This window comes from Acyrthosiphon pisum, chromosome A1 (assembly GCF_005508785.2).
Source record: "Acyrthosiphon pisum isolate AL4f chromosome A1, pea_aphid_22Mar2018_4r6ur, whole genome shotgun sequence".
NCBI classification, from domain to species: Eukaryota; Metazoa; Arthropoda; class Insecta; order Hemiptera; family Aphididae; genus Acyrthosiphon; species Acyrthosiphon pisum.
Window position 1 is genome coordinate 28,063,282 of NC_042494.1, and position 14,807 is coordinate 28,078,088.

Genomic DNA, 14,807 nt, shown 5'->3' on the forward strand with positions numbered 1-14,807 from the left:
TAATCTACTGTACAGCAAAGCAACACCCACTTACCCTCCTTTTTTTTTGGACACCCCCTTTAACATTTTCTGGATCAGTGGATTGCACGGCTATTTAATTGATGTAAAATATATTAAATACATTAAATTTCCTAAACTTTCTCAAACTGAACTGTCCACTCTGATCTCAAAATACCATAAGTTTCCGGAATAGTGAAAACTCACAACAAACGTTTTAACGGTCGATTAGCTCACCACAAAAATCTCTTAATCTCCGGATTATCATCTGTCACTAATCAAGGTAACTCAAAAAAAGACTCAAAAGGCATATACCTCCAATGGGAGACCTCTTTACGAATCGGTTTCATCCGTTATTTATTTATAAATTTTTTATTCTTCAAAATCTATCAAATATTGTTATTACTGTTCTATTATTTTGTAACAGATTGAATAATAAAACTACCTATGTAAAAAAAAATGTCCTAAACTTAATATTTTGCTCATGTATTTCACTTTATTTGATTTCAGCATTTTGGTCGGTTTTCTATTTATTGTAGCTCTAATATTTAGTTATTGTTACGAGATTTCCCATACATCACTACACGATGGACTAGTTAGTGTAATACCATGCATGATGACACAATGACATAATGTCAGTAGACATTTTATTATACATATATTAGAGAAGACGTGTTCACGTGAATGTATACAGATGACTTGATTCTTCATCAGTAGACTAGATTTAAATACTTAATGAGCTCGCCAAATTTCGACTACAAGAATATTAAAAAATATAATCAATTGTATAATACAATGACAAACGGGTCTATTTAGTTTGAATCAACGGACTGCAGTATAATCGCATTAAATTTTATCGTATATCTATATTTATTTCAATTGTTATTAATATTATTTTACTTTCCAACTATCTTAATAAAATGTTATTAAATATTTGTTTTTATTTAAGTTAGGTTTTGGCAAAGATCCGTTAGCTTTATACTACATTGACTATTCATATTTTTGATTTAAATGAGGGTATCTGTATACCACAATATCTAGGTAGGTATACAATCAATAACGTTATTTCTTATTTTTTATCCATACTTTTGTTGACACTTCAAAATATTTATAACACAAAAGAATCACCATTTTTTAGTCATTACAAACAGTGTCAGGCAGCTGAATGTTATTCTAGTAATTCTATTGTGTCCGGACATATGGTGTAACTGTGCTATAATAGTTAGCCTATTAATTGTAAAAGCAATGAGCATAGTGTTTACGCATTGTTTTATGAATGCATACATACAATTATATTCCTAGTTTAATAGTTGGCAAGAACACATTTCATTAAATGGAAGTGATACAATCTGTAACTTAATATCATTTAATATAAGTCAAATCTGTTGTAACATTTAAAGATTCTATTACCTTGTTGTTTCTTTTGTGATAAACAAATTAGAATATAAAAATACAAATAGGTACCTACGACTTACGAGAATACTTGGAAGTTACGATTTCCGACTTATAAACTTTAATCGACTTTACGAAGGTACCTAAAATATATTGTGTGCCGGAAGCAAATTGCAATGATCAATATAAATTAAATCTTATACTATTTACAATCTATATATTTATTGAACGTTTGGTTCAGTTTTTATTTTTAATGTTTTAAATTACATTTGTTACATAACATTGCTGCACACAAAATTTGCTCCTAGTTCCGACCGGCGACCACTGAAACGCCCATCATTAGCCAAAACATTTTTACACACCATAAAAGCATATTATATATTAATTTAAACTATAGATTGTTCATTTTTGTTACATAGACAACTAACTTATTTTTTTTAAGTGATGATGTATGGTCTAATATTATCAACATGTTTATCACGTATCTATCATAACGATATATTAGTATATATTATTATATAATAATTATAAGCATTACGATTATTATAATTGACAGAAATAATTACAATTACCGAGGAATTCGCTCTGCTGTAAAGTACCACAGTTTCGAAAGAAGGTAGATTACTCATCATTGAGTAACTTACTGTAACGTATGTATTACATTTAAATTCAATGATAAATAATTAAACGCAAAATACGATTCTGAGCAAAAACACGACCTGTCAGTCTATATTTCTTAGGATATCCGATATTTTATTGTATATATTTATATTTATATATATTGCTATTAGTAACACGGTTAGTTGAACTAACTGAAGCCATCAACAAATCTCATCAGTCATCATATTATGCTATGCTAATTGTTATAATATTATTTCATATAATATTACTAGCTGTTATTGACTTATAAGTTAATACTGACGTACCGTATAACTGTGAGAATAGATTCGTGGTATAAATAGCTTAAAATTAATACAAATACTTTGAAAATTTCATTGTGTATAGGTAGTAAATAATAATGTAAGTTGTGGTGAATAGTTTCGAGCCGATACAAATAATATTTCTTGGAATTACAATAACATAACTCAAATAGTTAATCTTAGGTAAAATCTTTAGTTTTGTAAAAATTTAACTTGAAATGTCTAAAAAAAATGTTCCCTACAATGTAATGGATTTGTATGTGATAGTAAAATTTGCTATTTTCAGCGACGTTACTTGGCTATAATTTTTGGGAATGCTCGGAAATGTCCAGAAATGTTGAAAACCCACTGCGACCGCGGCTTGCTATTATATTTCCTAGATAATCACTGTGTTAATTAGTGGTATAGTTCAATAATAGAATTATTAGATATTCTATTTTTAGATCAGACATATAATACATATAGTTATTACAAGTAAAAAACAAATGAAATTGTAATTTTATTTTAATCAATCAAAAATTAAGAAAAACAATTTTAAAAAAAATGTTGGCACATGTGCGTTCGTGTACAGATCATTTTATTCGAATCTTATAATATAAGGTCCCTTTGTGAATTTCCGGGAGTGCAAACCCTAGACGTGTCAATGGATAATATATTATAACTAATTTATATGATTATTAGTAGTAATATGGTACTATTTTGAAAATATTTTGACTAAAAACAAATTATGATTTTAATATTAGGTAAATAGGTAGATATATCATATATTATTGTTATTTAAATTAACTTATTAGTATTTATAAATATCGACGTATCTTAGCTTGGTGTGGATATAGGATTGCAGTAAAATAGCTTAGTATTATTCAACATGTTGTGAAAATGTTATTACACATAGTAATATACGTATTGGTAAAAAGTCCCTTTGATCTGTTATAAATTGAAAAATCGTTATTTTGCTAAATTTGAACTTAAAATATCTGTAAAAAATTGTGTAGGTTTATAATATGCATTTCAATATTTTTAAATTTCTGTTAAAAATTTAAATTTTTTCAGTTATAAACACAATATATTATGTTAATAGTAAGTCTCGTTTACAAACCCAAACCATATTTCATTCAGCATGAATTATTTTTTATTTAAGTGGAAATTCGTGTTAGTAATTATAATAAAATCATTACTTATATCAAGGAACTCGAGCTATAATAAGTTTTAAATATCATTATAGTTTCTCCCTATCGTATTACATCAGTAAATATAGCATCGTACTCAGAATCAACTGCTACTCTACCAGTCAACACGCTATCACATCGAGTTTAGTTGACAAAGGTCACAAAATTACACAGATTTATAACATCATACGCCGTGGGTGTCGAAACGTCCGTTGCCACAGTTTCACGTCAACTTACAACTTTTGAACAAGTAACGTCATTACTCAAATTGAATATCTCACACACTTCAAAATCAAAGTTGGATGACGATAGCAGAAATTAACTCTACCCCCTCCCGCACAAAAAAAATACAATTATTACTAGTTCAATGGGCTAAAGTTAATGGTTTCAGTAGGAATTTACTTTGACGTGTGAACTGAGTGGAAGAATATTCTTAGTATCTACAATTCTGTAGCGTTTCTAGCATTACATTATTGAAGAGGTGACAATTAGTATCCTTCTAGACATATAGTCACGAATCCTCCACTCTTCCAATACTCTCTCATGTTGTATAAAAACCATTATTTTTCTTTCAAGATCTGGCACAGGACTGTTTCAATACGCACGTACAGCTATTATTGTTTTTAAAGAGATGGTTATAGAAATTGAGCACTATATAACAATACTAACATAGCAAGAGGTGATTATGGAACGTCGCAAATCCTATTGGTCATGGTTCCCTTCCATATACTTTATTTTTAATTTAAATTATAAACTAAATATGATTAATAATTAAAACAATTTTAACTACGTATTTTACATTATTTTCAAGAGAGGCATCAGCTGCTTCCTTCGCATCCCCGTGAAATCCTACTAACCCTTACACGTTTTGGCCCTGCAGTTCACCTCGTGTGTATGTTATTCACACAAGTCACAAATATATAATATATAATTATATGTGCTTCAAACAATAATATTTTACGAGAACTATGTTAAAATGTGTAATTAATATTTTAGCTTTGTAAATATATGATGCCTTCCAATAATATAAAAACAAATTGTATATGTAAGTCTTTGAGAGAAATCTATGCTAAACACATTTTACTGAGTAATGACATACTTTCTTAGTATTTTACTTTTTAATAAGTACTATAGTTCCAAGAATAGTTTTCGTGTAACATTATAATATAAACTATTTATAAAATACAACACATTTAAAATAAATATTTGAACTTTGATCAATTTAATTTAATATAAAAATATGATAATTCAACGTACAAAATATTATTCCCTATTTTTTTGTAGACGTAATTATTGTTGAAACATTTGAACATTATTTTGAGTTGTTTTGAAGAACAAGATAAATCAAATTATATTGTTCTAACTAGATCGTTAAAAAGTTACAGGAAATTTTTATTTTGATAGAACCATAAATTATGTATATTAAATTTAATTATTTATGTATATGGTTATTCTTATTTATACTATATATTCTAATTTTACTATGTTTAAACATTTTTAAAAATATTTACTCATAATTCTTTTTTATGAACACTTACGATTTGAAAACGTCATAATACAAACACAATGGAACAAGGGCTTAGATTCGTTGTTTAATCCCACCAATTTATCTTCACTTTGGGATTTAACGTAGTAACGTACAATACTTCAATACTTGTATGAACAAAGGTAAGCTAACATGCAAGTCACTTCAAAAAGGAAAGCTGTCTAAAATTAAAAAAAATTGTATTTATAATAACATGCCATTTAATAAAGCTACATTGTGTTTTGCATTCATTTTTTGACCAGATAAAAAACGAGTTGAGTTAAAATGTATTATTAATTATAAAGATATTTATATATATATAATATGTCTACTGGACTGTAGATGGACAGTGAATATTACAGTTTTTAGAAATTTAAATAATCTTTTTGAAACGGTTTATATTAAAATATTATATTATAATTTGTATCTATGGGTTTAAAAGTAAACTTTTCTAGTTGTAAATTCATAAATTGAAATTACAGACCATATCACCTATCGAGTATCTATATACCAATATATTCTGTGTTATTGGAAAATGTTAAATATTCTTCGTGAATAAAAAGCAATTAAAATTATTACAATAAAATCCAATCACAAACTCTTAAGTTAAAGATATGTATTATAAGTAGTTATAAATTAATACTATAAAGATTGGGATGCAAACAAATATACACATTTATGAAGCTTTAATAACTTTAAGTTAATTTTAATTTCATTGTTTTATCATAATTTGATATTTTTATGCTGAAAACAATGATTTGAAAATGTATATATCTATGTGTGTTTATAAATGTATGTCATAAATATAAAAACTTATAATATTTTATGTTTTTTTTTTACCAATAGTACAACTTTATCCATTAAACTAGAGTGTGTTATAATTTAATACATAATAAGTATTATAATATGTACTATGTATATTATATAGTATGTTAATAAGTATGACATGTTTACTTTTTATATTTCAAAAGATTACTTTTTAGAATATTTTATCTATAATATATTGTATACTTAGCATTATGCTTTTTCTCTTTTTTAATTTATCTTACCCAATAAATTCCCGTTGTAGTTATGTAAAATTGCCGATTGGCGTAAAATAAACAATAATAATAATAATTAAAATAATCATCAGTTATCTCCCTTATCAGTTATAATCATACACGTAATATAAAAAACACAATTAAAATCTAAAAATTGTATTTTTCTTTTCAAATGATTAACGCAATATTAACACATTACATGCAACGTGCAATATTATGATATGAAAAATGAATAGTATTTTTAAGTAAAAAAAGTAAGTGTAGTTTTTACGTAGCATTTTTAATTTTCAATATAGGTAATGTACCAAGGGATGTACCAATAGGTATATGCTTTTAATTGTAAAAATTGATTAACTATAAGAAATCTTTTATCGTGGCTATTGTGTAATTGTTAGAGTATGAACAAAAAAACCACTCACTAGTTACGCATTCAACGTTTTGAATAATTCCAATTCCATCAATTCAGTGTTTTGTTTTTTTTCTTCAGTAATTTATTACATCTGTGGTTATTTATGAGACAATGAACACATCCGTTGCTTTTTTCCCCCTTTATTTAACCCCTTTTATTACTATACAACATGCCGTTTGGGTTACGCGATCTCGGTGTGCGCCCCCTACTTGTCCCTTACAATTCATTTCCAGTTGCCCCGGGATTTGGGTTTAACGTAATTGGGTCGCCTCTGTTGCACGACCAACGCGGGAAAAACTTTTACGCCAAGTGGTTTTCCACTTGGTTGCTGCGTTATCGGTTACAATGTTGACATGGAAATTATTGCACTGGCGCAGTGGACCAAATGGTTCCTTGTCACCTGCGTAGGCCACTAATATGTTTGGCGTTATCAGTGCACAAAGTATCTTACGTCCCATACATGGATCCATACGCTGCAGTCTACGAGTAATGGCATTGTTTTTTAGCCGAGTGAACAACGTCGATATATCTTTTAAAAGATCAAATCATGAAACAAAAAAACCAATTTTTTTTAGAGCTGAAAGTTTCTCTAGCAGACCACACTAAATTGAAAGCAATGATTCACTACTGTTTTGGAAATAAATCCTGATAAAATATCGATTTTATAATTATTTTATATAACAGTACATAATATATTATTATCGAACGTATTTAACATTTTAACTATGCTTCTAAAACGAATTTATGACAAAATATTAAAAAAAAAAAAATTAAATATTCAAAAATATATAATAATCGTTTATGTTATATTTCAAAATGTAAAATATGTTGTTAACTAAATTTAGGAATAATTTATATTATCGAACTAATCGTCATTATATATAATGATAAAAGCACCAATTATATTATAATTATAATTGTACCTACAATTTTCCAGACCATGATGATTATCATTTTATTCTAGTTTTTAATTATTTAAATAGTTTAATAATTGAATAATTGTAGTATGAATTTAGCGCGTTTTTATATTCAAAATAACAGTACCTGATGTAAGATCATATTTAATAATATTAAGATTTTAGCTTACATAGACTATGTAATTTAGATCTAACCAATGAAACAATTTTTTTAATATACTAAACGTACTCTCTTATCATTAAAACTGTGTATGATTCAATTGATTATACCTAGTATAATCTATACTGTTTTCATTTTAATCTTTTTAGTTATTAAAAACAAATAATATGTCAATAAATGATCGAGTGCCGAGTGGTTTACTAAAAAGACAAAATAAATAATCCATATAATAAATTAAACATTTAAACGTTTTTTGTATAAAGCCTATTATGCAAAATAATAATATTAAAAATATTTAAGAATATGTGTTGATATGTTATCTGTACAAGGATACAATCAACAGTGTATAATATATAAAACGAGTATAATTACCTATTACAAATAGTTCGATTCACCGATCAACTTCAACGATCAAGCCAAAATATTCATTTACAGAATATTAAATTGTAAAATTTAATTTAAATACAACTTATAAATTATAATTGTAATAAATAGTTTTTTCGTGTCAATTAATTTAATTTAAATTATTAGAATAAGTATTTATTTATTTTTATAATTACTTATTATTTATTAACTAATCTATTGAATGGCACAAAATCAGAATATATCAAATTTAGATGAGACACAACAATGATTAAATAAAGAAACATAATATATCTGCAAGAAAACATATTACTACAATTGAAAATGGAACAAAAATAAAAACATGATCCATGGCTACCTAATAAAATCCGATTATCCCCAATATCAGCCTACATAAATTATGAGATGGGAGCGTTATTAAGATAATTAGTGACGGAAGATGGAACGACGATAGTGATAGAGGAGCGTATATGGCGTGACTTTACTTTGAAACTAACAAGAAAATTATTTATTGAAATAAAATATTATTATTATGCATAAACCCAAACACCTTATATACAATTCGTTATAATATTCATAATATCGATTAAATACCTATGAATAAATATCAATTTTCACGTATTGTAATTAATTGATAGGGGTGGGTATTATCGATCACCAAGGAGAGGGTGAATTGAAATTAAAAAATTTGGTTAGTTGTATTTTATACACAAGTATAAAAATATTGTAATATCTAATAATGTGCGATTAACGAATCATAGCTATGATAAATATTCGATAACATTATATATATATTATATTAACATACGTAATAATTAATATTACTATTATAAACTAAGGAAACATTTTTTAACATTTATTTAACTGCTCTTGTCTCCCCCGCCACTTTAAATTGAACGTAGATAGTACACACGTACTTTTATAATACATATTTTAATACTTATAAAATAATATGACACGGCGTCTTGAGTAGGCAATTTAGCTACACCACTGTAGTGGATCCGTTGGTATTTTACAATCATACATAATGGAATACATCGAAACATTATATTATTTATTCAAGTGTGTAAGTATACAATAGTAAGATAAAATAAGTAAATAGCATTTAAACCTATTTTATAATAAATTTAAATTTTAATTCGATTTTAAGTTTATAAATTAATAATTATTTATTTGAACTTGTACAATAGGTACTTATTACTTTTTTTCTTTAAATTTATTGATCTCTAAGCCAGGCAACTATTGCCATTAGCTGTTTGTAGGGGAGGGGGAACGGTTGGATTGGAACACGTGTGTGAGAACACATTTCATGACTGAATAAAACTACTACGCCACACCAAGCCACCTATTATCACTTTTAATTGAACTGAAGTTTACCATAAAACCATTTATAGTAAATATATTAATAACATGCATGGATTTTTAGAGGAGCTTAAGGGAATTTTGTGATGCGCAAATTTTGTCTCAACCATACATTTTTGTCTGATCTTGTAGAAAGGTTGAATCATCATTGAATATCTATTGAAGTCTAACTTATTTTTGTTTTTTTTTCCCCAGAAAACCACATTTAGTGTACTATGTTAAATTAATTAATTTATAATGAATAGAAAAAGAATTTATTTTTATATTTGATTATTGTCGAGCGCCGAGAAAATTATTAATGATTGAAAGCTACATAAGAAATAATTGGAAATAAATAATATTATAAATATATAGAAGCTGTTGTATACCATTAAGCTGATACAGAATAATTATTTCATTATTTCGAAATCGGCATGGATATTGTTGTGTGAGCCAAGATTAAGTATACAACAAAATACAAAAACCAATACCAAGATTGAATTTGTATGAACAAGAACAAGACCAAGGCTAACACTATGAAATGCTTGATCTTGATTTGCTCATCATTAGCCCAATAACCGGACACACGTTTTGTACCCAATGCCGCAGATCTCACCATTTCACTATAAAATCAAAATAATTAGATAATAATTACACTTGAAGCGCATAGTACTACATAACCGAAACTCCTTTTTAATAAAATGTAAAATCGTTCAGATTAATTCAATTTTAAAAAATAAAATAATACTTTAATAGTTTAATACAATAAATAATTCTTTTTATATGTACCAAGAAATTAATATAAATTATTTAACGTCTAAATAAATGTAAAAATTGCAATAAAGGTTTATATAATCAGGTGACGGGAGGCACTATATCTAAGAGTTATATTATAATAATCTTATTCCAGATAAATATTATTATACTCTTATCAGACTTATTAGTTTATACTTTTTAGGCAACCATACTTTCATAAATCAAAAAGATACACATCTTTTGATTATTAAGTACAGTTTTAATAGAAGTAAATCATCAACGATCATTGTGGAAATAATTCAGAGCTCTAATTACAACAATGGCCGATTTTAAAGTCATAAACTTACTAGTTAGGTTGCATTAAGTTAAGTAATGCAAAAGAAAGTCTCTTACTCAGACCTCTATCATTAGTTCAACAACAATAAAAATAATGTTTGGTTAAGTCATATTAATGTCATATTTAGTTTATACTTTATAAATTAAGTTAAAACAAGGAACAAAATACAATCATTTGAAATAGAAAAAAAATTAAATACACAATATTTCAAAGAAATGGAAGGTACCGAAAAATGGTAGTAATAAAAATAATTGAATTAACATAGTTTATGGTAATATAATTAAAGTTTACATTTGTTGCGTTTGTTTTAATTTATGATGATATAATTAATTATAAACCACGAAATATAAAATTAAAAAAATTAAGCTCACAATTAAAATCTGTATATGTATATGTTACAAAAAAAAGTTAGTACCATCTGTGACCAATTTTGGTACTTTTTAACCAAAATATTTCACTACATTTATAGTTACTAGCTAGGTATTATATTATAAGACGAGGGATTTATGGGGCCGACTTCATATAGTTGTGAGTTAAAAGGGAATAGGTACCTATATAGAAAAAGTAGAATACATTTTAAAATAAAAAATATTGTATGACTAATTGATTTATCACTTATCAGTCCAAGTAGATATTTAAATTATATTCATATAAGTATATTACATCAAACACATTAATCGTCTTATTTTCACCATGATATTTTATGGTTAGCGTTGTATATTTTTATGTGTAACTTGAAGTTTTGCATAGTCATCCCTTATAGTATTAGTATAGTATACCATAGTATAGTAATAGATTTTCAATACCTACTACAGTTATATGCAATACTAGTTTGTAATACCGCTGTTATTATTGTAGATTTGATAATCTAATTATTAAGATGTAATAATGTTTAAAATAATTATATTAAAATGTATGATATGATTAAAAATATCTTAAAGTACAACAATTTACTATATATCATAAAATTCACACGAGGTATCTAAATTATTATGTTTGTATAATTATAGTACCTATATACGATTTTGGGAAATATGATACAGGTCGTACGTTGATAAATATGGATATCGGATATGTAGCAAAGTGCACGGTTGTATACTTAAACTATAGGAAGCTTCATACCTATACCTGTTTTTCATGATGACACTGAATACGCATTAGGATCGTTGTTTAATCAAGACTATTTATTTTGACGTTTAACGCAATTAATAACATGGCTCAAAACGGAAACACGACCAAATTTTAATTAACTCATAAATCGCAATAATATTTTGCAAATTTTATTCGACAGTTGAGTGTTGATAGTGATTAAAAAAATAAAATAATTGTTACATTGCAAACCGGTGAGTGTTTTTTTCACCGTCCTTTTTACGTACACGTTTATTGTTTTTCCAATGATATAAAGCTAAAAAAACCACCGTTCCATTGTGCACAGGTACAAAAAAAAAAATGAAAATTACAATCCGAATAATAACAAGTGGCAAGTGTGCAGCATGGTGGACTGATAAAATATATCTAAAAGGTTATGGTGCGTAACTCAAGTGGCGTTTGGCCAATGTCGGTGGTAGTATAATTGTTTTAACAGTATCATTCTGTTCACTAATTAATAAATTACCATTGAAAAAAAAACCATAACACGGTTGAACAATGTACCGATACAATAAGCCCTTCATAAGTTTTTGTCCGCCAGATGAACATATTGTGCGTGCTGTAGGGTATAAATAATTCGCTAAGCTCTAATTAAATAAAGAAATATCAGATTTGTCACGCCAACCAAAGTTTACGACAACAAAATACGCATAGACATAAAATATGTACATGACGTTATGTACATAATATTTCCGTTTGCAAATATTAAGTCATTATGTGCAACGATTGAGTTATTATCTGTACCTACGTTAGGCTCAATCTTAATTCCCCTTCCGGTACTACTATTTCACCGTCACTAAACGTATCAGCACTATACATTGAGAGGTTATATAGATTGTATCGTTTGTAATATTTATCAAATGCAAAAACATTGCGTCAGTATACATTTTATACTTTATCTTTTTCTTTTTACGTTTTTCGAAGTTTATACAAATGTGTCTAATGTGGAAAAATTCTTTTTTTTTTATAAATAATAATATATTATTTTAAAAGTAAATACATAGGTAGAAAGTAAAAACTTTAGTTTTATGGAATTATTTACAACCATAAATTCTTAAATAAAATGTATGGTTGGGGGGGGGGAAGGAAAGTACCCATGAAACAATATAATATTATGTATTCACGTCATGAGTGAAGAATATTATCACATGTGTTTACGATGTGTTAAAAGTTCAGATATTTTACTTAGATATTTGACTTTTTTGTCAATGATTTACCATTTATGTAAGGCATTTTTTTTTAAATATGAGTTATTACTTTATTAGTTGATTTGTGTGATGTTAAATGAATTTATCTATTACATAATTATATGTATAGGTATATTCAATAAGAACAGAATGAGTACTTACTTAATTTTAAATAACAAAAAACATTGTTATCCGAATGTGAAAATGAATATCTTACATTGTAAAGCCACCTAATATTATGTTTCATTGTTTATTTTTTTTTTATCAAGGAATAAACATTTCAAACTGTCGCTATAAACTAATTTGAATCGTGGAAACTAATTTAAAGTTTACAGACATTAGGGGTATTTTATGATGGCTTAACTGCAATAGGTATGGCGAAATCAACATTTTTTTTTACGGTGATTACTTTGCTCCTTATTCGACACATGTCCTATATATATTTTATAATCAAAATGCACATACGACCGACCGTATAACACCAATATATTTTATACTAATTCGTCTCCGTCTTGTTTTCAATATTCCCGCACAAGTATAGTCAACGATATATTATTATATTCGCTCAAATTGTATACTATTAACTCGTTGTTATACGAAAACCAACAGATGTGGAACGACACGAACGAATGGATGCTATTTCAAATAGCCTGAATAGGTAATCTCATCAACTACAATGCATTCACTACGCGTGGTTAAGGGTTGGCCATACCTTTAGAGCCATAATTCGTACTGACCAACTCATTTACGATCGACCACTCACTGTTTGCAATTACATTATTCGAACCATTTCACATAATGATGAACGATAAGTGGCTAGTAACCACGTAGTTTCAGATTGTGCCAACATTTCATAACTAGTAATTTGTTTTTCATAGAGTTATATTATTATTATATAGTTCAGCGTCGATTTTTATATAATGAGAAAAAAAAAACATTCGAAATTATGTAAAACTATAATGCAAGTTTGTCGTTGTTTAATGCGTATTTGCCTAACGTTTAGTGAACACCATATTCAACATAGTTCCCAAAAAAGATATTCAAATTACACTTTAAATTTTTTGTCTTAAGATAATAATTAGTCTGATATAATTTTTCTAAAAAAAAAATGAGAAGTATTTTTGAATTGTGGATTAGAGAAATTCTCAAATTTTAAACAAAATCATACTATAATATTTTATAAGTGTATAAATAAATTATTTAAATGTTTCAATAACGTGACTTTAAAATAATAATATTGTATTGTTATCCCAAGAAATATTAAATAATAATAATAATATTGAAATAACTACCTAAGTAAATAATATTTACTCGTTTATTGTTTGATACATATTTCTGATCTTTATAGATTTTTATATGTTAATAATCAAATACACAATTGTTATTACTTATTATTCTTCGTTTCAAATTGTATTTTTAAATTAACATAATAATATAGTATTGCCAATACCTTTATAAGCTAATGAGCTGCGCCGTCTTGTTGAATTGTTGCAAAATGCATTCGTATTCGATGTTGTAAATGTTTTCGTGCCCGTTAATTTCATATTTGGCATCATACTTTGACGCACATTTCGTTCCGGATGACACAAAATTATGTACAACTAGAACAAGTTGAATAATAGTTCTATGTGTGGTTAAAAAAATCACCAAAATATGTGAAAGTTTTGCTTAAAGCTATAGCCTATAGATTATAATATTATAGTAGTCATCTCGAAAACTAACTGATAAGCAATCTAGATTTTATCGCAAACTTAAATTATTAGTTTATTGTTTCGTTTTCATTAAACAAAGAAAACTAAGTGAAAGAAAATTTGTGATATTATATAATTTATCTTCAAAATTACACTGTAGTTTGGGAAAACTTCAAGATCCAAAAAAAATTCAATTTATAAGATTTTAAACAAGCTGTTGTGATTTTATTGTATTTTTTTTTGACATTCAAAATGTATAATATTTTACTAAGCAATTCATTCATGTGTCATCGATTATAGAGCTGTCATTATAAAAAATTTGAATACCGATTTCCAAATCTGTTTTGAAATTACATGCTCACTGAGGATATCAATCATACAATGCGTGCATAATATATATAATGTTATGTATGTATAATTTATAATAATTTGTATAAGTAGGGAACAGTAGAAT

At 26.7% G+C, this 14,807-nt stretch overlaps 1 protein-coding gene across 1 annotated transcript in view; it reads right to left on the bottom strand.

Moving 5' to 3' along the window:
• Positions 1–14,807, bottom strand: part of LOC100159730 (metabotropic glutamate receptor 4) — an 86,336-nt gene that overhangs the window by 15,463 nt on the left and 56,066 nt on the right. Inside the window, exon 8 of the mRNA XM_029486887.1 lies at positions 14,113–14,263. Within this exon, the coding sequence (XP_029342747.1) occupies positions 14,113–14,263 (151 nt within the window). The remainder of the gene's footprint in view (positions 1–14,112; positions 14,264–14,807) is intronic.